General features: G+C 41.6%; 3 protein-coding genes across 5 annotated transcripts in view; all 3 read left to right on the top strand.

Moving 5' to 3' along the window:
• LOC104425261 (pentatricopeptide repeat-containing protein At4g13650) overlaps positions 1 to 1852 on the top strand; it is a 28183-nt gene extending 26331 nt beyond the window's left edge. For both annotated transcript variants that reach the window (XM_039304940.1, XM_039304938.1), the window contains exon 4: positions 1706 to 1852. The gene's annotated coding sequence lies outside the window, so the exon portion shown is untranslated. The remainder of the gene's footprint in view (positions 1 to 1705) is intronic.
• A 3233-nt stretch (positions 1853 to 5085) lies between these two features.
• On the top strand, positions 5086 to 11127 carry LOC104425256 (NADPH-dependent aldehyde reductase-like protein, chloroplastic). 2 transcript variants are annotated; one of them, XM_039304943.1, is made up of 3 exons: positions 5086 to 5318; positions 9902 to 10236; positions 10506 to 11127. In XM_039304943.1, exons 1-3 carry the CDS (start codon positions 5241 to 5243, stop codon positions 10912 to 10914), a joined length of 822 nt encoding a protein of 273 aa, XP_039160877.1. In that variant the 5' UTR covers positions 5086 to 5240; the 3' UTR covers positions 10915 to 11127. The 2 variants fall into 2 exon arrangements, with proteins under 2 accessions (XP_039160877.1, XP_010036197.2); XM_010037895.3 differs by lacking the exons at positions 9902 to 10236; positions 10506 to 11127 and adding an exon at positions 5884 to 6626 and having other exon boundaries at positions 5095 to 5659.
• Positions 11128 to 19570: 8443 nt separating this feature from the next.
• LOC104425255 (NADPH-dependent aldehyde reductase-like protein, chloroplastic) lies at positions 19571 to 21524 on the top strand. Its single transcript, XM_010037894.3, has 2 exons — positions 19571 to 20070; positions 20983 to 21524. The coding sequence occupies exons 1-2, from the start codon at positions 19676 to 19678 to the stop codon at positions 21392 to 21394; spliced, it is 807 nt and encodes a 268-aa protein (XP_010036196.1). The 5' UTR covers positions 19571 to 19675; the 3' UTR covers positions 21395 to 21524.
• The last annotated feature ends 3946 nt before the right edge of the window (positions 21525 to 25470 follow it).

Genomic DNA, 25470 nt, shown 5'->3' with positions numbered 1-25470 from the left:
CGCATCGAGGGGAATGGGTTTAAGAGCCTTAACCCAATAAAGAGATTCCAGGGTGGAAACCTAACCTATACGATTGGAGATCCCATGGTCTAGGTTCAATAGGACAACGCAAATTTTGGAAACTCTAGTGTCAGCACTGTCTACCATTCCTATGATGCAACAAGTGCTTTCCTAAGCGTTATTAAGGGTACGCTATGCGTTTAATGATTCCTATAACTTGGAATATAACATCCAAGTCCAAGTGAGATATGGTAGGATATCTTTAATAGGAATGCACCTATATGCGTGGAGCTAGCTGACTCTATAAAAATCTTTAAAAGCTAGATTTTTTAAAGTACAAATGAATCCCGAGAGGTTCGGGGCCGAAAGAATGAACACAACCGAGAACCAATCTTGAATTGGAAATACTCCGTGTGAGGTTTATTGTCTAGGCTTACACAAACAACTGGCGATTCAAGGCTTAGTCCATCGACTAGTTAAGTAAGTCCGATAAGCTTTCACTAAAGAAGGTTCAAAGCGAAAGCTACCTATCTTGATGCGGTTTATTTCAACAGGCATGCTCAGATTCATTCCAGTCAAAAATGTTTTGTTGATCCATTAATGTGGGGGATTGTTGTAATTATGGTTAATGGATCAACGAATGCCAATAAATTAAGATACGTCTTTTCTATTCACGTATCTATTGAATTCATGAATTTCCTAGATCTATGTATCTTTTAATTTATGTATTTATTGAGTTCACGAATCTCTTGAATTCACGTATCTCTGGATTCGTGAATCTCTTGAATTCATGTATCTCTTGATTCATGAATTTCGTGGATACATGCGTCTATTTAATTCATGTATCTCTTCTGTACATGAACTAAAAATATCTATAAATAGATGGGAGCATAGAGCTTCATAATCATTTTTTTTTTGGTTTTTCCGACTCGATTCCAAAAAGGCTTTGATACACTTTTCTACTCTTCTGAATTTTCTGAGTGTGCTGGTTCAATTGAACGGTTCGACTGAGTCCTGTTTGCATAGTGCTAATCCAAACAGGTTCGAGGTGTTGTATCTTGGGAGGCATAGTTCGTGAATTTGCGGAGCACCATTGGCGGGAACTAATTGCCTTAAGGAGATTCGGATATCCGTACCTCATCTCCAATTTCATGTTCTGATTGCAACAAACAGTTTGTGTTTTCTTTTGGATTATATTCCAACAATGGATGCTGAAAATTTCTTCATAGCCGGCACTCCTGTGGAAGAATTCGACAAGATCTTCAGGTATAATCAGAGCAAGTAGTTGCAAGATCAAATCCGTTTCACTTCACTGTATGTAAGTATTAACCAACCCTCACATTCGTGACATTCGGTGTCAATACTAGAGGCACGTTCCTCTCTTGCCGTGAGGTGGCGAATCGGCTGAAACGCGGCGGCGGCGGAAATTACTAAAATGTGTTTTCCCTCTCATGACAGTCTGTGCACCATGACATGCTCTGGTTGTAGCAACAGCTCTTTTTACTCTGATAATCTGATACTTCACTAAAACTACGGCAGGAGAAATTACCTGGTAACTTTTGACATCCTCTTGTGCTATTTGCTTTGCACTTGTTATCCGGCTCCATTCATGCTGCAAAGGGCTTGCTAGGAATTGCTGTACGGTTAAACTCTTATCAGATTACAGCATCCCGATGTCACTTTTCTTATTTTCTCAATGCTATAGTTTTACTCAAGCACATAACGGCATCCTGGCTCAGCAAACCCTTTTCAGTCCCACAAGGTCGTTGTTGATGGTGAGTATGGCGATGAATTGGATCTGGCTGTCATCTTTCTCCCAAGTCGGAAATCTATATATTTCCTCATCCTTGAACCTGTGCGGACTTGGTGGATAGAATTTAGAAATTATGTCTTTGCCATATACAGAATTGATGAGGCGAGATTGCTACTTTCGGCAGATATCCAATGACGCATTCTTCTTGGCGGCTAAATGGTATTGTGCGTGAAGGTGGAAGGGAACCATTGGGTTAGCCTTTGCAAGATTAAAGCTTCTAGGATAAGCCTTGGCAAGATTAATGCTTCTGGGATAAGTCACTTCTGCAACCTCCATAAATGTCCTGAAGTGAAGGTAATGAGCAGCAGCAGCTAAGGAGATACAGTATGCCCATTGAATCCTTTCTGGTTAAAAGCTAATGTAAGTTCCATGTGCATCGCTCTGCAAGTGGACGCTATTCTGGGGAGTGATCAATGCCGACTTCTTCCATTCGTTCTAATAGAAGAAAAGCAGAAGAAAAGAGAACCTCATAAAATAATCATGAGGAGAAAATGTCCAAATGAGCAAAATGTCCAAATGAGCAAATGAGCAGGTCTGCGCAACTTGCTGTGGATGTTCTTCGCCTAAAGTAGATGCAGAGGCGGGAATAATGGCAGCAGAGACTATTGTTTCCTACAGATCCGTAAACAGGTTCTCATGTATGGTCTTCGCCTCTTCTACTGCATTTGAGAAAATCACTTGAGGTGCACTGTACATGGTTCGAGCAGTACCAACTACCAAGATTGCTTGCTTACATTTTCTCAATATATGCATGGCCGGTCGATCATGTCAACCCTTAAGGAATAGCGGTAGGGACAAACTAGAGTCTTGATTACCCCAAGATTTGCTCTAAACCGGAAGGATAGTAGATCTAATTCTATAAGGCGATCGATTGTAAGTAAAGCTAGAAACTGTAAATTTCTGGGTCAAAATGTGGCCTGTTTTGCATGTTAATCAGCTACAGACCCAATGCAGGAGGAACCAAATCTCTTTCAAAGTTATAGGATGCGAGCAGTTGTAAAACAGGCAAGTAAATAAGGAAGAATATAAAATTCAGACACTCAACACACGTTCACGTCATAATTCTTACGATACGCAAATCATTGTCGCGAAAGAACTAGTGAGTAATCCCTGATGCACTAAAATTACTTTTGTGCTTATTTCCGCATTGGCTTGATTTTCACCTAGCGATGGACTGTCGTCACAAATTTATGGTAGCATTTTATAATTACGATTCATTTCCATTTCTATGATATTATTTTGTTCGTTTTACAAGCCGAACCTTTGAATGATGAGGAAGAAATTTCAGTTTTTACTAATGAAAGGAAGAAGTTTCAATTTTTACTAATGAAAGGAATTCGGGATGAGCAAGACAGAATAACCGAATTAGAACTGCTCAAATTGGACCAAGATAGCTTGTTTTGGGCTGTTCTAGGACATGCCGGTCTAGTTCCTAGTTCCAATTTTTGGAACTAATATCCAGTCGGTTCGATTTCTAGTTTTAAGATGGGAGTTGAATCGACTATATACATATTTTTTTTATTTTTTTAATACAGCAGACATTTAATCTAATCTCTCATTCTTCAGTTCTTCGCCTTTCCCTCTCACTCATGCCTTGCTTGATGTCGATACTCTTCACTTTTTCCTCTCGCCTCTCTAGCCTTGCTCTTTCACTCTTCACTCTTTCCATGACTTGGCTCCTGCTTGACTCTTAGTCTTAGATAGCCACTTCCTGTAATTTTTTCGCTATCTGGCCATTTTTGTCATCAGTTAATTTTCCTCGTCTTTGGATAGCTCATTTCCCATAATCTGGTCATACGATGGTGAATCATACCTAATTTCGATATGTGAGTGCTTAATTTTTGTCGCTAGGATGTAGATTGATGTCTTGGCTTTTGGTTTGCATTGTTTGGTCTCGTCCTTCTATGTCTCTCTTAATCCTTGTCTTCTTCGTTATCTGGGAGCAATGATGGGGTTTGGGTATGGAGATTTGCTGAAATAATGGATGTGAAATTGCCAAGTGGTTAGTTTCATTTGATCGGACTGGATAGATTGAGGGCCCGTTTGGTTCGGCTTTTGGGGAATGCATTTGCCAAAATGCAAATACCTTTGGGTGAATGGGGTTTCCAAAATGCAAATATCGTTTGGTAAAATTTGCATTTGTAAAGGACTTTTATTAAATTAAAAAAACAAAAAAACATTTGTATTATTTTTTTGAAGTCCTGGCCACCGGATCACGGATGGCCGGGCGCGACCTTGGTGACGTTCGCCGGGTCGCGCGACCCACTGTCGCCCGAGGTCCGGCGACGGTCGCCGGGGTCGGGCGACCCTGAGGCGGCGGTCGCCGGCGCGCGGGACCCGTCGGCCGGCAGTCGTCGGCCTCCGTGCGGTGGTTTTCCTCGCCTGATGAACAGTACCTCGAAGATGAACAGTACCCAAACTTGCATTCTCAAAATGCAACTTCCCAAAGCATCTTCGGATCTCCATTTGGCTAAAGGCATTTAGAGTCACTTGGAGATGCAATTGCATCTCGCCAAAGTTGCCCAAAAAACCGAACCAAACACGTTTGCATTTGGCCAAGTTTGGAGTCCAAATGCTCATCCCCAAAGCTGAACTAAATAGGGTCCGAGTCTCTTATTCCAGAAATTAGAAATTGATATAGGAAAAACAAATTCCTAAAAATCGATCCGATACTCATACGATTGAATATTGAAAGCGAACACGGAAACGTGCCTGGAAACATATAACATCAATCGAAGGTATATCATGGAGTCAGACATACTTGATTGCCACAGATTAAGTACCGTCGCAGTTTTGAGAAATTCTTTGAAGTCCTGGAGTTTGTTTGTCGAGAGAGCGTGTACTATCTCAAGGGGGAAATAGAGAAACTTATTTCTTTTTTTTTTTGAAAAGCACACCTGTTTTAATATCCCAATTTATTTATTTATTTATATATTATAGTAACTGCATTTTATTATGAGCTCCTCATTTATGGATTGGGTTTTGGCCCAATATAAACGGATAGGTTTAAGTTGGCCCATCAAGTATAAAAATCCTTCAATCTTCCTAGTCCAATTCCTGATTTTTGGATGAGACCGGATTGGAGTGGGAACTGATCACCCGGGAATCTGAGTGATGGGTCGTGATCGTGCGTATGTTGTCTTTGCACTGTCGGGCCCAAATGTTACGTAGGATTATCCAAAGATGGGTTGTGGGCGTCATCGTGCTTCGTGTCACGATTCTTGTCCCCTGAAAATGTCAGGGCCCCGCCATCACAGGAAAGCTCGCTGCGACCTCACTCCTTGCGTCACTCTCCAAGAAGCAAAACCCAAATTCTTGTTTTTCTCTTCTGGGTTCGTTCGTTCGCTTGAAAAGGCGACAGCTTTGCTAGTGAATCGGTAACCCTTCACTTCCTCCGCGTCCTTCCAGCTTCTTCGGAACTCCATCCATGGCCGCGACCGCCGCCGCCCCCTCCGCCGCCCCCTCCGACGCCGCCGCGGCGCTGGCCCTCCCTCTGAAAGACCGGGTGGCCATCGTCACCGGCTCCTCCCGTGGGATCGGCCGCGCCATCGCCCTCCACCTCGCCTCCCTCGGCGCCAAACTCGTCGTCAACTACACCTCCCCCGGCTCCTCCGCCCAGGCCGACGCCGTCGCGGCGGAGATCAACTCCTCGTCCCCCGGTGGCTCCTCCGCCGTCTCGGTCCGGGCCGACGTCTCGGATCCTGACCAGGTGAAGTCCCTCTTCGACGCCGCCGAGGAGGCCTTCAAGTCGCCGATCTACGTCCTGGTGAACTCCGCCGCCGTCCTCGACTCCAAGTACCCCACCCTGGCCAACACCTCCGTCGAGGACTTCGACAAGACCTTCAGGTGATGGCTCTTGAGAACAATGGGGTTCGCGTGGAATCGGTTCTTGCTTGTCATTTAGAAGCTAATTAATTTCTCTGCTTATAGTTCTGATGAGAGAGTAGGGTGACAGAGAGAAGCCCGGGTCTTTGAATTGTGTTCTCTCTGTTAAATTTTGTTGGTGATGAATTCTCACAATGATTACGAGAAGAACTTTCAGAGCTGATGATTCTTTTAATGTCTTTCAGTGTCAATGCTAGAGGGGCATTCTTGTGCTGCAGAGAGGCTGCAAACCGGCTTAAGCGGGGCGGCGGAGGCAGGATCATAATGCTGTCCTCATCGCTGGTTGGCGCGCTGAAGCCGAACATGGCGGCGTACACCGCCTCGAAGGCAGCTGTGGAGACGATGGTCAAGATCCTGGCCAAGGAGCTCAAGGGCACCCGCATCACCGCCAACTGCGTTGCTCCCGGTCCCATCGCAACTGAGATGTTCTTCGCTGGGAAGACCGAGGAGATGATAAAAAAGGTGATCGACGAGTGCCCACATAGCCGGCTCGGCGAGACCAAGGATGTCGCCCCTCTTGTCGGGTTCTTGGCCAATGATGCTGCGGAGTGGGTCAATGGACAGGTGATTAGAGCTAATGGTGGATATGTGTAGGTTGGTGGATCCAAGCTTATAATTACGTCATTCTTGTCCAGGTATTTTGCCTGAAATGTGTGACCTTTGCCTCTAGAATTCTGTGTTCTCTTTGTCCGATTGAGACGTTGATCCATCGGTTCTTCGACATGGTCTGAGATATGGCTGAAACATAAGCTCCAATCCTCTGGCAGTGGTAGAATTGATTAAACCCGGTTTGTCGGTAACTAGAATCAATATCTCTAGCGCAGGTAGAGTTGAGGGTAAAGATATTCTGCGCAGGTGAATCCTTTTACCTGTATAGGTTCTTCGGCAATGAAGATTCTGCAGAAGGTAGACAGCAACTTATGAGTAACACTTGCATGTTTTTTAATCTAATGTTAATATGATAGATTCAATCAATCAGATGTGATGAGATTATAAGGGGGAAAAGTACTAAAAAAGTCATAAATTTATTGTATTGGTACCGATTTAGTCATAAACTTTTTAATTGGATCAATTTAGTCATAAACATTTTTACATTGGTATCAATTCAGTCCATCCGGCCAATTTTGGCCGACCGGTGCTGACATGGACGTCAATTGGTGGCCGGATATTGACATGGCCGTAAACAGGTCCGTAAACAGGTTCTCATGTATGGTCTTCGCCTCTTCTATTGCATTTGAGAAAATCACTTGAGGTGCACTGTACATGGTTGGAGCAGTACCAAGATTGCTTGCTTACATTTTCTCAATATATAGATGGCCGGTCGACCATGTCAACCCTTAAGGAATAGCGGTAGGGACAAACTAGAGTCTTGATTACCCCAAGATTTGCTCTAAACCGGAAGGATAGTAGATCTAATTCTATAAGGCGATCGATTGTAAGTAAAGCTAGAAACTGTAAATTTCTGGGTCAAAATGTGGCCTGTTTTGCATGTTAATCAGCTACAGACCCAATGCAGGAGAAACCAAATCTCTTTCAAAGTTATAGGATGCGAGCAGTTGTAAAACAGGCAAGTAAATAAGGAAGAATATAAAATTCAGACACTCAACACACGTTCACGTCATAATTCGTACAATACGCAAATCATTGTCGCGAAAGAACTAGTGAGTAATCCCTGATGCACTAAAATTACTTTTGTGCTTATTTCCGCATTGGCTTGATTTTCACCTAGCAAGGACTATGTTCACAAATTTAGTTAGCATTTCATAATTACGATTCATTCCCTTTTCTATGGCATTATTTTGTTCGTTTTACAAGCCGGACCATTGAATGATGTGGAAGAAGTTTCAGTTTTTACTAACGAAAGGAATTAGGGATGAGCAAGACAGGCTAATCAAATCAGAACCGCTTGGTTTGGATCGAGACAACCTGTTTTGGGCTGTTCCAGGGCATGCTGATCCAGTTCCTAGTTCTGATTTTTGGAACTGGTATTCAGTCAGTCTGATTTCTAGTTCCAAGATGGGAATCAAACCGACTATATACATTTTTTCAATTTTTTTTTTAATTTCTTAAAAAACAGCAAACATTTAATCTAATCTCTCATTCTCCAATTCTTCGCCTTTCCCTCTCACTCATGCCTCGCTTGATGTCGACACTCTTCACTTTTTCCTCTTGCCTCTTGAGCCTTGCTCTTTCACTCCACTCTTTCCACGACCTGGCTCTTGCTTGACTCCTAGTCTCAGACAGCCCATTCCTGTAAGTTTTTTGCTATTCGGCCATTGTTGTCATTAGTTAATTTTTCTCGTCTTTGGATTATTGACTTTCTGTTGTCTCCATTTTTTTCTTAAATTTTAGATAGCTCATTTCTCATAATCTAGTCATATGACGATGAATCATACCTAACTCCGATATGTGAATGCTTCATTTTTGTCACTGGAAAGTAGATCAATGTTTTGGCTTATGGTTGGCATCGTTCTAGTCTTGTCCTTCCACATCCCTCTTAATCCTTGCCTTCTTCGTTGTCCGAGAGCAATGACGGGTTTTGCAAATGAAGATTTGCTGAAATTCTGGATGTGAATTTGTCAAGTGACTAGTTTCATTTGACCATACTGGATTGATTGATTGAGTCTCCGCTTCAAGAAATTGGAGTTGGTCCTCCTAGGGTGTGTTTGGATGGACTTTTGGGGAAAACTATTGGAAAATGCAAAGGACTTTAGGTTGAAGGACTTTTCAGAATGCAAATTGTGTTTGGTAAATTACAATTTAAAAGTCCATTGTGAAGTAGTTTTGAACAAAATGATGTTTGGGAAAATGCAAAGGACTTTTGTGATAAAAAAAATTATCAAAAGAAAAAAAAAAATTGACTAGCAAGGCTAGGCTACCATCGACGATCAAAATTTGTCGCCGGCGGCCGACATTTGACTCCGGCAGCCCTAGAGAAGACTGGGGAGGGATGGTCAGGGTCGAGCGACCTTCGAAGACCACTAGCAAAGGCCGCCTAGGGTCGGGCGACCTTCGGCGACCCCGAGTTTGGGGTGGTGAGGTCGCGTGACGCCGCCTCGACCTCCGACGACCTAGATCCGAGGTGGCAAGGTCCTCCCTCGACCTCTCCCTCTGCCCTTGCATCACCGACGCCTCCCTCATCGTTGTTGCCATCGCCTGCGGGAACACCCTCTGCTCCCTCAACCTCTCCAAGTCCCTTTCTTCAACGCTACCAAGTTGCCGGGTGTCGGTGACTCAGGCGACCCAGCAGTCGGAGATCGTGTGTGACCTCATGGCAACCTAGATTTGGTTAGCTGGAGTCGCCGCAACCTAGATCCGGGTCGCCTGAGTCGTTGCGACCCCGATCTGGGTCACGTGACCTCCGACGACCCAGATATGAGTCGTCGGAGGTTACGTGACCTTGCCATGACCTAGAGGTTGCAGCGACGTGACTCGCGGGGGTTGCCGAGGTCATGCCATTGGCTGGCGACGTTGCCGCGACCACACCGGCCTCACGTTGACCTTCGTCCAGCCGGTCGTTGGCCCCTAGGGCAAAATTGGAAAAATAAAATGTTAGTGAGGATATTTATGAAAGAACATTTGTTGTCTATTGCCCCCTCAGCAAGCAATCCGAAAAGGCTGAATGCCCAAGGCAGCCATTTTAGCCATCCAAAAGCCTGTTTTGCCTCAATCATCTTTGCCAAGAGGTTTGCCAAACACCAATATTTTAGTTCAAAGGGCTTCGGACGTCCAAAGTGGCTTGGAGAGCTACTCCCAAAAGCACCCTAGTCCGATTCCAGTTCTTTGATGGGACTGGACCGCCCATCTTGAGTGGTCGGTGTAATCGTGTGTGCGTTGTCTCTGCACTGTCGGCCCCACTGTTACGTAGGATTAACCAACGACGGGTTTGTTGGCGGGCATCATCGTGCTTCGTGTTACGATTTTGTCCCTTAAAAAATGTCAGGGCCCCGCCATGACCGGAAGAGCTCGCTGCGACCTCACTCCCTGCGTCACTCTCCAAGAAAAAATCCTCCATTTTCTCACCTAAATTCTTGTTCGTTCGTTTGCTCGAAAAGGCGACAGCTTTACTAGTGAATCGGTAATCCTTCACTTCCTCCGCGTCCTTCCAGCTTCCTCGGAACTCCATCAATGGCCGCGACCGCCGCTGGCCCCTCCGCCGCCTCCGCCTCCGCCGCCGCGGCTCCGCTCCCTCTGAAAGACCGGGTGGCCATCGTCACCGGCTCCTCCCGCGGGATCGGCCGCACCATCGCCCTCCACCTTGCCTCCCTCGGCGCCAAGCTCGTCGTCAACTACACCTCCCCCGGCTCCTCCGCCCAGGCCGACGCCATTGCCGCGGAGATTAACTCCTCCTCCCCCGGCTCTGCCGTCTCTGTCCGGGCTGACATCTCGGACCCGGACCAGGTGAAGTCCCTCTTCGACGCCGCCGAGGAGGCCTTCAAGTCGCCGATCTACGTCCTGGTGAACTCTGCCGCCGTCTCCGACTCCAAGTACCCCACCATCGCCAACACATCTGTCGAGGACTTCGACAAGACCTTCAGGTGATGGCTCTTGAGAACAATGGAGTTCGCGTGGAATCGGTTCTTGCCTATCATTTGGAGGCTAATTGATTTTTGCCCCTAATTGTTGAACTCTTTGCTTATAATTCTGCTGATAGAGTAGAGTGACAGAGAGAGATTATATATCAAGGAGGAAGCCCGCGTCATTGAATTGTGTTCTTTCTGCTAGGTTTTGTTTTTGGTGATGAATTCTCGCTATGATTTCAAGAAGAACCTTTAGAGCTGATGATTCTTTTTAATGTCCTTCGCAGTGTCAATGCTAGAGGGGCATTCTTGTGCTGCAGAGAGGCTGCAAACCGGCTGAAGCGGGGTGGCGGAGGCAGGATCATAATGCTGTCCTCATCGCGGGTTGGCGCGCTGAAGCCAAACAATGCAGCGTACACCGCCTCGAAGGCAGCAGTGGAGACGATGGTCAAGATCCTGGCGAAGGAGCTCAAGGGCACCCGCATCACTGCCAACTGCGTTGCTCCCGGTCCCATTGCAACGGAGATGTTCTTCGCCGGGAAGACAGAGGAGATGATCAATAAGGTGATCGATCAGTGCCCCCATAGCCGGCTAGGGGAGACCAATGATGTCGCCCCTCTTGTCGGGTTCTTGGCCACAGATGCTGCTGAGTGGGTCAATGGACAGGTGATTAGAGTTAATGGTGGATATGTCTAGGTTGATGGATTCAAGCTTAGAATTATGTCATTCTTGTCTAGGAAGATTGCCTGAAACTTGCGAGGCCTTTGCCTCTGGAATTCTCTGTTTCTTTCTCTGTGTCCGATTGAGATGTTGATCCATTGGTTCTTCGACATGGTCTGAGATATGGCCGAAACATAAACTCCAGTCTTCTGGAAACTGTGGAATCGATCAAACCCCGATTACTGGTAACTAGAATCAACATCTCTAGCGCAGGTAGAGGTGAGGGTAAACATATTCTGCTCAGGTGAATCATTTAACTTGTATAGCTTCTTCAGCAATGAAGGCTCTGCAGAAGATGGACAGCAACCGATGAATAATACTTGCATGGTCTTTAATCTAATGTTGATATTATAAATTCAATCGATCATCAAGTATCAAAATTAAGGTACTTCTGATGTGATGAGATTATAAGAACAGCTTTAAGATATCAAGAAAGGCCATTACACTTTTGGTCCACGTACTGTTCTATCAGAAAACTGTCTTTTATCGCCCAAAAAGTTTGCATTCTCCTTGTTAAAGCACCATCTTTGATGAATATTGATGATAAAATTACGAAAGAGTACAATTCCCACATTATGCTGGTTGAATCCCTGGGTTCGTTGTAGAGCAAGTCGAGATCCGTGGCATGGATTGTCTCCCTCATTTATTTAAGCAGATGGAGTCATCATTTGACTGTTCCCATTTGCACAATTGCTTTCGTAAGATAAGTGCCCCTCGTTGCCTCTCTTTCCCTTAGTTTTTTTTTTTGGGAGAATATTGACTCTATATTAAAGAAAAAAAGACCGAGTACCCCACTGTCTAGGTAAGCCAAAAGCCTTCATTTCATCGATCTTTGTGTTCTGCAATCCCCCAGTTCTTTCTCGAATCTCTACCTATAACATTTATATATGTCCCAAATCTTGTTATCCGGAAATTTTTTAGTTCCAACTACATTCTCTGAAAGTTAGCAGCTTACTCTGGTCTGCAGCCGGCAACTTCTTTGTTATCTTTAGGGGTCCCCCTCCCTTTAAACCGCTTGATTTGCTGCAAAATCTCCCACAAAATTCAATTTTTTGGTGGAAATAGCGCAGTGACACCCCTTGTTCGTCAAATATTTCCATTGCTTGGAGAATAGAATGTAGGTAATCCAAAATTTATACAAGTTGCTATGTGCCTTAAAAAAATTGATTGATTTGTATTTCGAAAGAATACGTCGTAATATCTCGAGGGTTAAAGTTTTAAACTTTTACTTTTACTTTTGTCACTAGTTAGATTTGAACTAGAGCTTTCCAAACATGTAAAGGCTTCCAATTTCAACTTAAGACTTATTTGATCATCGACAAAATATGTTGGAATTTTGTTTGTTAAAACAAAATGAGTGCTTTTTACTTTGTTCCACGTAGAAAATATGGGAGCAGGTGAGTCAGTTTAAAAATGTGGGATTTCCTTTTGTAGTTAAAGGAGTGATTAGGTGGAGCTAGACCCCACCATACTCGCGTGCGGGTGCGCGATTATTTGGCGCGCCTGCGGTTTAATTAGCATTAATCCCTTGCTATTTATTTATTTATTTATTTATTAGTTCAAAGGTTGCCTTTTAATTTGAGAATTTCGGAAATGAAATATAAATGAAAATTCGAAATTCTATTTAAAAAAAATTATTTCGAATTTTGTTTGTGTCTTTTCAAGACAACCTTTGGAAAATTACTTATTCGGTTTTTAACTTTCCCGAAGGGTTGCAATTGTTCGTTTTTCGACTTCTTCCGAAGAGTCGCATTTGTTTATTCGAACAATTTTCTAAAGACGTGTTTGTTCGCAATTTTCACGAAAAGTTACAAGACTGTTTCATATATATACTTGTCATTTTTCGGAAAGAAATGGGTGGTCATTTTCCAATCTTCTTTCTGAAAAACAGCAGCCAATTTTTCGATTGTTTCTTAGAGAGACCCTGGAGAAATACTAGAATTGCTATTTAGTATTCTCATCCGAGACTTTGTTGTATCCTGGAGGATTTTTGCCGGTGACCATTAGCAACGTTGTGGGGCAAATAAATCTTTAAAGAAAGTGATATCACGCCTCAAAGTCCGAGTTGTTTTACTCGATCCGATTTCATTGTTCAACCCATTTTGAAGCCATATTTTCCCAATAATTTTAAGGATTTATTTTGCTACAATGGAGTCGAAGACAATCAAAGTTATGAATCAAGATATGGTCAAACTGGACCGATTCGATGGGAACAATTTTGCTCGCTGGAGGGACAAGATGATGTTCTTACTCACTGCTCTGAAGATTTACTGGATCCTAACTTGGCGCCTATAGAAGATCCTAAGCCTACTTTCAATGGAGGACAGCCAAGTGTGGAAGCCATTGAGAGGGTTAATAAGGAAAAGAAGAAACGTGCGGAGGATAAATTACTTTGTTGAGGACACATTCTAAACACACTCTCCGATCGTCGTACGACTTATTCACGAAATGAAGTCGGCCAGAGAAATTTGGAATGCACTGGAATTCAAGTACAAAGCGGAGGAGCAAGGTACCAACAAATATCTAATTGCAAAGTATTTTGATTTCAAGTTTATTGATACTAAGCCCTTGTTGGAACAAGTCCATGAATTGCAAGTGATTGTGAATAAAATTCGTGCTCTCAAGATTGATATTCCAGAAGCTTTTCAAGTTGGAGCAATTATTGCGAAATTGCCTCCAAGTTGGAAAGACTATGGAAAAAGGTTGATTCACAAGTCGGAGGACTTTACTTTGGAGCAAATACAGAAACATCTTCGCATTGAGGAAGAGTCACGTTTACGTGATAATTCTGTTTTGTACAATTCCAAGGTGAATTTTGTGGATAAAAAACGGAAACTCGGCCAGAACTTCAAAGTAAAAAGCGGGGGGCATAAATTCAAGAGAACACAAAAGAAGCAAAAGGGTTGCTGTTTTGTTTGTGGCAAACAGGGACACTACGCCAAGGATTGCATTCACCGCAAGAGTATTACAAGAACATTCTGGTGGTGAAAGCAGATGCAAATCTGGTTGAAGAAAATTATGTAGCCATGATTTCAAACATGTTTTCGAACATGGAAATTTCTGAAATCAATGATGCGATGGCTATGGTTTCTGAAATTAATTCTACCACTGTCCAATCCGGTTGGTGGATAGATTCTGGAGCAACAGTCCATGTGTGCAAGGACAAGTACATGTTCAAGCAATTTGAAGAAATTGTTGACTCAAATGTTCAAGAGATCCTGATGGCGAATAATGCTTTTGCAAAGGTTGCTGGAAAAGGCACGGTGGAGATAGACTTCACTTCTGGAAAGAAGATAACTCTTCTTAATGTGTTATTTATACCCGAAATTAGGAAGAACCTAATTTCTATTGATTTACTTTGTAAGACGGGTTTCGGGTTTTGTTTGAATCCGACAAGGTTATCCTCTCGAAAAATGGGCTGTTTGTTGGGAAGGGTTATGCCAATGATGGCATGTATCAACTGAGTATCAATAATAATATTTCTAGTTCTGCTTATATTGTCGAGTCTTCAATTTTATGGCATAGTAGGTTGGCACATATAAATATTCGTTATTTGAAGAACATGAGAAAATTAGACTTGATAAATTTTAATGGCGAATTTGATAAATGTGAAATATGTGCTAAGTCAAAACTTACTAAGAAGCCATTTCCTAGTGTTAAAAGAAATTCGAATTTATTGGTTTTGGTTCATAGTGATATATGTGAATTTAATGGTATGCTAACACGTGGAGGTAAAAGGTATTTTATTACCTTTGTGGATGATTGTAGTAGGTTCTTATATGTTTATCTCATGAGATCAAAGGATGAGGCATTTACCATGTTTAAGAAATATGAAGCTGAAGTAGAGAATCAATTAGAAAAAAAAATCAAAGTTGTACGATCAGATAGAGGTGGAGAATATTTCTTAAATGAATTATCTTCATTTTGTGAAGAACATGGTATTATTCATCAAGCTTCAGCACCATATACTCCACAACAAAATGGTTTGGTTAAAAGGAAAAATCAATCTCTTGGAGAAATGGTTAATTGTATACTTTCAAATTCAAAGCTACCAATTAATTTTTTAGGAGAAGCATTACTTACTGCATGCTATATTCATAATAGAATACCTTCCAAGAAAAATAACATAACCCCTTATAAAATATAGAAACGTAGAAAACCAAATTTGTCATACCTTAAAGTGTGGGGGTGTTTAGCATATTACCGAGTTCCAGATCCTAAGAGAACAAAGCTCGGTCCTAGAGCTATCAAAAGTGTTTTTGTAGGGTATGCTGAAAATAGTAAAGCTTATAGGCTTCTTGATTTAGAGTCTAATGTCATAGTAGAATCGAGAGATGTCGAATTCTTTGAGAATAAATGTTTTACAAGTTCTGAAATGATTGAAAATAATTCAAGATCTATGGAAACTCAAAGTGATTTTCAAGAGAAAGAAACGAATTCTAAAGACATGATTGAATTAAGGAGAAGTACTAGAGCTAGGAAAATAAAAGACTTAGGTCCTGATTTTATTACTCATGTTTTTCTTGTTGAAGGAGATGGAGATAATAATGTGGTAAATAAATACCCTTTAGTGTTAAATTTAGAAGATGATCCTGGAAGCTTTGATGATGCTATATCTTCTAGAGATGCTTCTTTTTGGAAAGCAGCTGTGAATGATGAAATTGACTCAATTATGTCCGATAATACTTGGGTATTAGTAGATTTACCGAAAGGATTAAAACCTATTGGATGCAAATGGGTTTTTAGAAGAAAATATCATTCTGATGGTTCTATTCAAGCTTTTAAAGCTAGGCTTGTAGTTAAGGGATATGGACAAAAAGAATGAATAGATAATTTTGATACATATGCTTCTGTTGCACGTATAACTTCCATTTGAGTTCTTTTTGCTCTAGCTTTCATTTATGATCTTTATGTTTATCAAATGGATGTTAAAACTGCTTTCTTAAATGGAGACTTAAATGAGGAGATTTACATGGAACAACCGGAGGGTTTTGTTATTCCTGGAAATGAAAGAAAAGTATGTAAATTGATTAAGTCTCTTTATGGACTTAAGCAAGCTCCTAAGCAGTGGCATGAAAAGTTTAATTCGGTCATATTGTCAAATGGTTTCATCAATAATAGTGCCGATAGGTGTATATACTCTAAATTCACTAAAGACTATGGTGTCTTAGTGTGCTTGTATGTTGATGATATGCTTATCTTTGGAAACGAATATGACTGGAGTTAATGAAACTAAGAAGTATCTAACTTCCATGTTTAAAATGAAGGATTTGGGTGAAGTAGATACTATCTTAGGTATTAAAGTTAAGAAAATAGTGGGGGTTATTCTTTAAGCCAATGTAGTTATATTGAAAAATTATTAAATAAATTTCAACATCTTGGTTTTAAAGAAATAAGTACTCCATTTGATTCTAGTATTAAATTAAATTATAATACTGGTAGAGCGGTGGCACAACTAGAATATGCAAGTGCTATAGGGTCTTTAATGTATGCGATGCATTATACTAGACCCGATATTGCTTATTCTGTATGCAAGTTGAGTAGGTATACTAGTAATCCAAGTACTGAACATTGGAGAGCAATTACTAGAATTTTTGGTTATCTTAAGAGAACTAAAAATTTAGGATTGTTCTACAATAATTATCCGGCTGTATTAGAAGGATACACTGATGCTAATTGGATTACAAGTGTGGGAGATGAGCGTTCCACTTCTGGATGGATCTTCACACTAGCTGGAGGTGCTGTATCTTGGGCGAGCAAGAAACGGACATGTATAACTCACTCAACAATGGAATCTGAATTTATTGCTTTGGCGGCAGCTGGGAAAGAGGCTGAATGTATTAGAAATTTGTTGTTGGATATCAAATTATGGCCTAGTCCTATGCCTCCTATTTCTATCCTTTTGTGATAGTCGTGCCATTTTGGCAAGAGCTTATAGTAGCACCTATAATGGTAAGTCTAGACACATTAGTCTAAGACATGAATATGTGAGACAATTGATTAAAGATGGTACCATAACAATTGTCTATGTGAGGTCAAGTAAAAATCTTACCGATCATTTGACAAAGGCTTTACCAAGACATATGGTAATAACGACCTCACAAGAAGTGGGGCTGAAACCCTTTAATTGAAATCACCAATAATGGTAACCCGACCTTTTTCTAGAACATCACTAGTTACAAGGTTTAATGGGTAAGAACAAGTTATTGAATGTGATTGTTTGATACTGACATAGCCCTGATATGAGAAGTCAGTATCGTCTGTTACGTTTTGTAGGCTGAATTGAATTCTTAATGAAGTATGATACAAGTTTGTAGTGTGTTGATAGTAACGAAAACACATGGTAGATACTTCACCTATATGAGCTTAGAAGTGGTGCCGCTTCTTACGAAAGTGAGGGTTGCTTTCTAGAGAGCTCATGAAACAGGATCAAGCACAAGACCATAATAGTGCGGAGTAATATAGAAATTCTCGCTGAAACAAGAGGTTAGTGTATGCGTGGTATGTCTGGTTCTATTACATAAAAGTACAAGTTTAAAGTCGAGCTACTTGTCACTTTGATAGAGCTTTGATATACTTGCACTAAGTAAATGTTTAACTCGAAAGAGACCTTTATGTATGTATATTAATCTTACTGAAACTTTGGCTGTATGGTTCTTAAAATTTTATTTTGAAATCTTTGTTTTACAAACAAAGTTGGGGATTGTTGGAATTTTGTTTGTTAAAACAAAATGAGTGCTTTTTACTATGTCCCACATAGAAAAAGTGGGAGCAGGTGGGTCAGTTTAAAAATGTGGGATTTCCTTTTATAGTTAAAGGAGTGATTAGATGAGGCTAGACCCCACCATACCCGCGTGCTGGTGCGCTAATAATTGCGCGATTTTGGCGTGATTATTTGGCGCACTTAGCACTTTGCGCGCCCGCGGTTTAATTAGCATTAATCCATTGCTATTTATTTATTTATTTATTTTTATTTTTTTAGTTCAAAGGTTGCCTTTTAATTTGAGAATTTCGGAAATGAAATATAAATGAAAATTGAAATTCTTTTAAAAAAAAATTATTCCGAATTTTGTTTGTCTTTTCAAGACAACCTTTGAAAAATTACTTATTCGGTTTTTAACTTTCCCGAAGGGTTGCAATTGTTCGTTTTTTTGACTTCTTCCGAAGAGTCGCATTTGTTTATCCGAACAATTTTCTAAAGACGTGTTTGTTCACAATTTTCACGAAGAGTTGCAAAACTGTTTCATATATATACTTGTCATTTTTCAGAAAGAAATGTGTGGTCATTTTCGAGTCTTCTTTCTGAAAAACAGCAGCCAATTTTTCGATTGTTTCTTAGAGAGACCCTGGAGAAATACTAGAATTGCTATTTAGTATTCTCATTCGAGGCTTTGTTGTATCCTGGAGGATTTTTGCCGGTGACCATTAGCAACGTTGTTAGGCAAATAAATCCTTAAAGAAAGTGATATCACGCCTCAAAGTCCGAGTTGTTTTACTCGATCCGATTTCATTGTTCAACCCATTTCGAAGCCATATTTTCCCAACAAAATAAACATCATTACCGTTGACATTCAACCGCTTCTTCACATTTAGTCAATCTGACCAATAAAACAAAAATATCCAGCTTCTCCTATTATCAATCTATATCAACCGAAAACATGTGCAGCTTCCCCTCCCACTAAACAATATCAACCAAACGTCTCAAAACCAAATAATATCAATCTCCATCAATTAAGGTTCCGCTTTTGTCTTTGGATTTGCCACTTGTGTTGTTTGCTTTGGAGCATCATTTGATTGATTCTTATTGAATTGTGCACTACTTGATCTTGGTTAGGTTCTTCTTTTAGGTGTAGCTTGACTCTTTACTAATGTGTGATTCTTTCTCTAGCACTGTCGTGCCCACAGTTGCACCAAGCACCCCAATTTTTCCCTCTCAAACTTAATTTTTGCCTTTGAGCCTTAATTTTACCCTATGAGTACTAATTTTTCCTTCAACTGAGTGATTAAGAGAAGATGATAAACCTCAGTGAGTGAAAGCAATAAAAATGGTGAGGGAACGACAAAGATGATGAGCGAGCGAGAGTGACGGTGATAGGGAGAGTGGTGCAACGTGGTTTGACTTTATCAAGCCATGTAGAATTGTGCAACATCATCTAATCTGTCAAGGAGGACTTATTTTTTTTATTTTAATAATGCCACATCATATTAAATCTCCAATTATAAATGTCACATACTTATTTTGGCTGCTCTAGGCACTTGAGTGATGGCTTTTTTTTTTTTTTTTTTTTTTTGTCATTTGATTTGGCAAATCTAAGTGTGCCGGTGAGGCATTGAAATGAGAGCTCTACACAAATTTTGGCATTTTTGATGTCTTGGCAAATGGGAGTTGCCTCTGTGACCTCTGCTAGGGCGGCCTCGAATTCTCACCTGCTCACAGAGAGTAAGATGTGCCTTTATGTTGCTAGAGAGTATGAACCGCACCTCAATAAAAATAAAAGGTGGTTGCCATCGTGCTTCACGTGGGACGATCCTCGTCACCTAAAGCTATAAAAAAATTCAGGGACCCGCCACTCTCCAAGAAGCAAACGTCAAACCGTCCATTGTTTCGCCTAGATTTTGCTTGCTCTTCACCTTTGGGCTCGTTCCTTTTGCTTGAAAAGGAGACAGCTTTACTAATAAGTCAGTAAACCTTTCACTTCCCCTGCATCTTTCCAGCCTCTTCTCTCTCCGGTACTCCATGGCCAGTGCCACCACAGCCGCCGCTGCTGCCGCTTCGGAGCTCCCTCTGAAAGACCGGGTGGCCATCGTCACTGGCTCCTCCCGCGGGATCGGCCGAGCCATTGCCCTTCACCTTGCCTCCCTCGGCGCCAAGGTCGTCGTCAACTATACCTCCCCCGGCTCCTCTGCCCAGGCCGATGCTGTCGCTGCGGAGATCAACTCCTCATCCCCCGGCTCCGCTGTCTCCGTCCGTGCTGACGTCTCGGACTCGGACCAGGTGAAGTCCCTCTTCGACGCCGCCGAGGAGACCTTCAAGTTGCCGATATACGTCCTGGTGAACTCCGCCGCCGTCCATGACTCCAAGTACCCCACCCTCGCCAACACCTCTGTCGACGACTTCGACAAGACCTTCAGGTGATGGCTTTTGAGAAAAATGGGGTTCGTGTGGGATCGATTCTTTGATTTTCGTTTGGAAGCTACTATTGATTTTTAAGAGTTTGCTTATAATTCTGATAGGAAGTAGAGCGCCAGAGAGACAGAGACAGTTGCTCAGGCGTAACCCGCCAATTTTTAACAATTTATGTTATTTTGTTCCGAAATAAAAAATAGAAATCTATTTGATAACGTGAGTTAATTTATATTCTCGAGAATAGATGAATGGCTAGGAAATAGATTTGAATTAGAAATAATTATTTTTGAGACTCTTTTCTTTTTTTCTTTTCATCTTCGTCCTTTTCTAGTCAGTCACTGGGCCTCGGTGATACCTTGCCGAATCTGGGGGAGACTACCTCGCCCATGGCCATTGGTGAGGCTCCCTGAGGCCGGTGAGATTGCTAGCTCTCATCTTTGGCTGGTTGTTGATGCCCGATGACCAACAAGAGAAGGAAGAAGAAAAGAAGAAAAAAGAAAAGGAAAAAAAGAAAGAATTTCTGAAGATTATTAAAAATTAAAAGAAATTGTACTTTACAAAAAAATTGAGGGTCGTATAAAATATATTCTAATTCTTTTTCTATTTTGGAAATAGAGATTTTATGCATTTATTAAACACGTTTGAATGATTCATAACTCGTCTAGTGATAGAATCAGAAAAAATTATTTCCGAGCATAAATTATTTCTAGAAATAGAATGGTTATTAAAAGTACCCTTACTCTATTAACAATGAAGCTTTTTATAAAAGTTTCTTATAACTTGATGGAATAGAATAATTACATCAACCGACTCATTGAGTTTTTATTTTTTTTATTCTATTGTTGTGAAGTGATGATTTCTCGCAATGATCAGAAGAACATTTAGAGCTGATAGATTCTTTTTAATGTCTTTCATAGTGTCAATGCAAGAGGAGCATTCTTGTGCTGCAGAGAGGCGACAAACCGGCTGAAGCGGGGTGGCGGAGGCAGGATCATAATGCTGTCCTCGTCATTGGTGGGTTCCCTGAGGCCGAATTCGTCCGCGTACACTGCCTCGAAGGCGGCTGTGGAGACGATGGTTAAGATCCTGGCCAAGGAGCTCAAGGGCACCTGCATCACCGCCAACTCCGTTGCGCCAGGCCCCATTGCGACCGAGATGTTCTTTGCAGGGAAGACTGAGGAGATGATCAATAAGTCGATCGACCGGTGCCCACATGGGCGGCTCGGCGAGACCAAGGACGTCGCCCCTCTTGTCGGGTTCTTGGCCACCGATGCCGCGGAATGGGTCAATGGACAGGTGATTAGGGCTAATGGTGGCGCATTTGTGTAGGTCGATTGATTCAAGCTCAGGACTATGTCATTCTTGTATAAAGGATCGCCTGAAATGTGCGACCTTTGCTTTTGGGATTCTCTGTCTCTTTCTATGTCTGATTGGTATGCTAATCCATCAGTTCTTCGAAATGGTTCGAGACATGGTCGAATCATAAGTTCCACTACTCTGGAAACTATGGAATCGATTAAAGCTAGTTCATGCATAACTAGGATCGAAATCTCTAGCGCTGAGAGAGTTGACGATAACAGTATCCTTCGCAGGCGAATCCTTTTACTCGGTAGAGCTTCAGCAATGAAGGATTCTGCAGCAAATGGACAGTAATTGATGAGTAATGCTCGCACGGTCTTTAATCTGTTGTTAATCTGATAAACTCCATCAATCATGGCATGCAAATTAGAATTAGATAAGGCTCAAATCGCTGCCAAAATACAATGCCTCGAAATGATACGCGTCATGACGGTTCCTGTCCACGATATTGTCTCCGGTCGAAGGTCATGTTACACTTTCCCTTTCTTCCTTTGCTCAAGGTTAATCTTTCGTTACAAAGTTTTGAAATGGGTCTCCTCGGACTGAACTTCTGATGTGCTGTACGCCCCGTTGGTCGGGTTTTCGGCTTCCGACGGTGGCGGTGATGATAAAATAATGGAAGACTACTTTTCCAAGGTATCATCATTTGACAATGAGCTGATCATGTTTCGAGGAAGGAGTCGATTTGGTGTATTTTTTTATCACCCAAAAGGTTTGTATTCTCGTGGTTAAAGTGCCATCTTTGATGTATATTGATGATAAAATAATGAAAGAGTACTTTTCCCACAAATTATATGAGTTCAGCTTACGTTGCTTGAATCCCTGGGTATGGCTCTTATTGGGTGAACAAAGGTAGGTGTGCCAGACAATGATAAGTAAGGTAAGCATTCAATTGTGGTAAGAGTTGCGCGAATGGTAACATTGGGCTAACCTGAACTCAAGGGCCACCTTTGAGAGTGAGACATTGTGTTGTGTCTATGTAGCAATTGGACAGAAACGCAAAAAAGGCCATCATTGGGGTAAAGGATATCATGAATAACAATATCTGCTATCAAATTAATTTATCGTCGAGAATTTTTTATTTTTATTTTTTATAACATAAGAAGATCTTTTGTCCATATCGAATCCAAAATTGGATTCCTCAAAATCTTATTGCCTGGTGAAGCAATAATCATGATATAAAAAAAGAGCAGGGGATGCCTTAAAATATTCCGCTAAAACTCTTTCAATGTGCTGTGGAAGTAGGTCTTGAATTTCCTGCCTCATATAGACGCATTAAGCCTATGGGAGAGCTCTTTGTAAGGCAAGTCGAGAGCTGTGCTATGGTAAATCGAACGAATGGATTCTCTCCCTCATCTATTTGATTAGTTGGAGTCATCATTCGACTATTCCCACTTGCATTATTGCTTTCGTAAGATGAGTGCCTCTCATCACCCCTTTGAGTCATCATTTGACTGTTCCCACTTGCATGATTTGATTGACTTCGTAAGACGAGTGCCGCTCATCGCCCCTCTTTCCCTTATATATATATACATACGGGAGAATGTTGACTCTGCATTAAAGAACAAAAGACCGAGTACCTCTAAAGCCCTATCTAAATAAACCAAAAAAGCCTTTGTTTCATCGATCTTTGTGTTCTGCAATCGCCTCTGTTCTTTCTCAAACCTGTAGCTATGACATCTGAAAGTTGATAGCTCCAACTTCTTTCTTTAAAAGCTAGAACCTTACTCTTGTTTGCAGTCAGCAACTTTCTTTGTTGTATCTTTAGGGGTCCCCCTTCCCTTAAGCTGCTCGATTTGCTTCAAAATCTCTCACAAAACCTAATTTTTCAGGTGAAAATAGTGCAATCAAATCCCTTTTTTTGTCAAGTATTTCCGTTGCTTGGAAATAGAATCTAGGTAATCCAAATTTTGCAAGTTGCTATGTTAGTTGAAAATTTTGGTTGAACTGTCTTTCGAAAAAATATATCGTAATATTTTAGGGGTTAAAGTTTTAAACTTTGACCTTTGCTTTTGTCACAAGCTAGATTTGAACCAGCCCTTTCCAAGTACTAAAAGGATTCCAATTTCAACATAAGATTGATTTTATCATTGACAAAATAAACATAATTGCCATTGTCATTCAACCGCTTCTTTACATTTATTCAATATGATTAACAAAATAAAAACATTTAGCTTCCCCACTCACCAAACAACATCAACTCCAAACATGTACAGCTTCCTCTCCCACTAAACAATATCAACTGAAAATTTCAAAACCAAATAATATCAACCCCATTAGTGAAGGTTTTATGTTGTTTGTTTTGGAGCATCATTCAATTGATTCTTACTGAATTGTGCTCCACTTGATCTTGATTAGGTTCTTCTTTTGGGTGTAGCTCTTGACTCTTCACTATTGTGTGATTCCTTCTCTAGCACCATCGTCTCCATGTTTGCACCAAGAACCCCAATTTTCCCCTCTCAGCCCTAATTTTTGCCTTCAAGCCTTAATTTTACCCCCCAAGTCTTAATGTTTCTATTCAATTGAGCAACTTAGAGAAGATGATGAACTTGAGTGAGTGAGAATAATAGAGATGGTGGGGGAGCGACAAAGATGGCGAACGGGCGATGGTGACAAGGAGAGTGGTGCGATGTCGTTTTACTTCATCAAGCCACGTAGGATTGTGCAATATCATTTAATATGTTCTTGTGGATTGATTTATTTTATTTAAAAGTGCCACCTCATATTAAAATTTTAATTATAGATGCTATGTACTTATTTCGACAGGAATTTCTCGCATGAGGCACTTATGGGGCTATTTGGCAACATGCCAAATAATGCTTAATTCTGATTTTTTGTTCCCAGAATCAGTTTGGGACGAGAATTGCGTTTGGTAAAATTTTTGTTCCCGGGAACAGATTGGGAAGAGAATTGAGAATAAAAAAAAAAGTGTGATTCTCCGTTTGAGAATCAAAACAGTGAAAGTCTCCTTCTTCCCTTCCGTTATCCCGCGATTGCCGTCTACCACCGCCTGCCGTCGTCCGCCGCCGCCGTCCACCGACGGTCGTCGTCCGCCGGTTCGGCGAGGCTCGGCCTCGGCGGTGGCTAGGCAAGCCTCACCAGCCACTGGGCGAGGCTTGGCCTCGCCAGATCGGGCGAGGCTGAGCCTCGTTGGTGGCCAGGCGAGCCTCGCCCAGCCTTATCGAGGCTTGCCTAGCCACTGGCGAGGCTCGCCCAGCCCCGCCGGTGGCCAGACCAGCCTCGCCCAGCCCCAGCAAGGCCAGCTTGGCCATCGGCGAGACTCGGCTGACGAGGGCCGGTGACGCTCCGTGAGCGTCGCCGGCTCTCGTCTGGCCGGTCGCCGGTCCGATGACTGACCACATGAAGAAGAAGAGGAATAGGAGAAAAAGGAAAAAAGAAAAGAAAAAAAAAAAAAAAAAAAAAAAAGAAAAGAAAAAATGAAAAAGTAAAAAAAGTTATTTAAAAATTAAAAGAAATTGATTTGGAACAAAATCAATTAGCACAGTATTAAATGCAATTCTATTCCAGAATAAAAAATTTTAGACAGTTACCAAACGCGTTTTTTTACTCAAAATGAGTTCTCAAGAATAGAATAAAAAATATCATTTCTAGTCAGAATCGGTTCCCGAAAACATAATCGTTACTAAATGTGTCCTAAATGATTTTTTTTTTTCAATTTGACATTCAAGCGAGTCGATGAAAAGTTTTGATATAAAAATGAGAGTTCCACGTAACTTTTGATACTTTTAATTTCGTTTTGGCTAACAGGACCAGCCTCTGCGACCTCCACTGGGGCGGCCTCAAATTTTTACCTGCTTATAAGGAGCAGGATCAGTGCTTTTTGGTCGTGTTCAATGAAATGTATGAATCACAACCACTCGGACGAAATGTTACCGAGGATTATCCATGATGGGTTTGTTGGTGGTCGCCATCGTGCTTCCAGAGGGGACTATTCTGGTCCCTTAAAGCTATTCAAAATTCCGGGACCCGCCATGAAAAGAAAGCTCGCTGTGACTTCAGTCCCTGCGCCACTCTCAAGGAAACAA

Source organism: Eucalyptus grandis, chromosome 11 (genome assembly GCF_016545825.1).
Source record: "Eucalyptus grandis isolate ANBG69807.140 chromosome 11, ASM1654582v1, whole genome shotgun sequence".
Lineage (NCBI taxonomy): Eukaryota > Viridiplantae > Streptophyta > Magnoliopsida > Myrtales > Myrtaceae > Eucalyptus > Eucalyptus grandis.
Note: the sequence above shows the minus strand (reverse complement) of the source record. Positions and strands in the feature narration are given on the sequence as shown.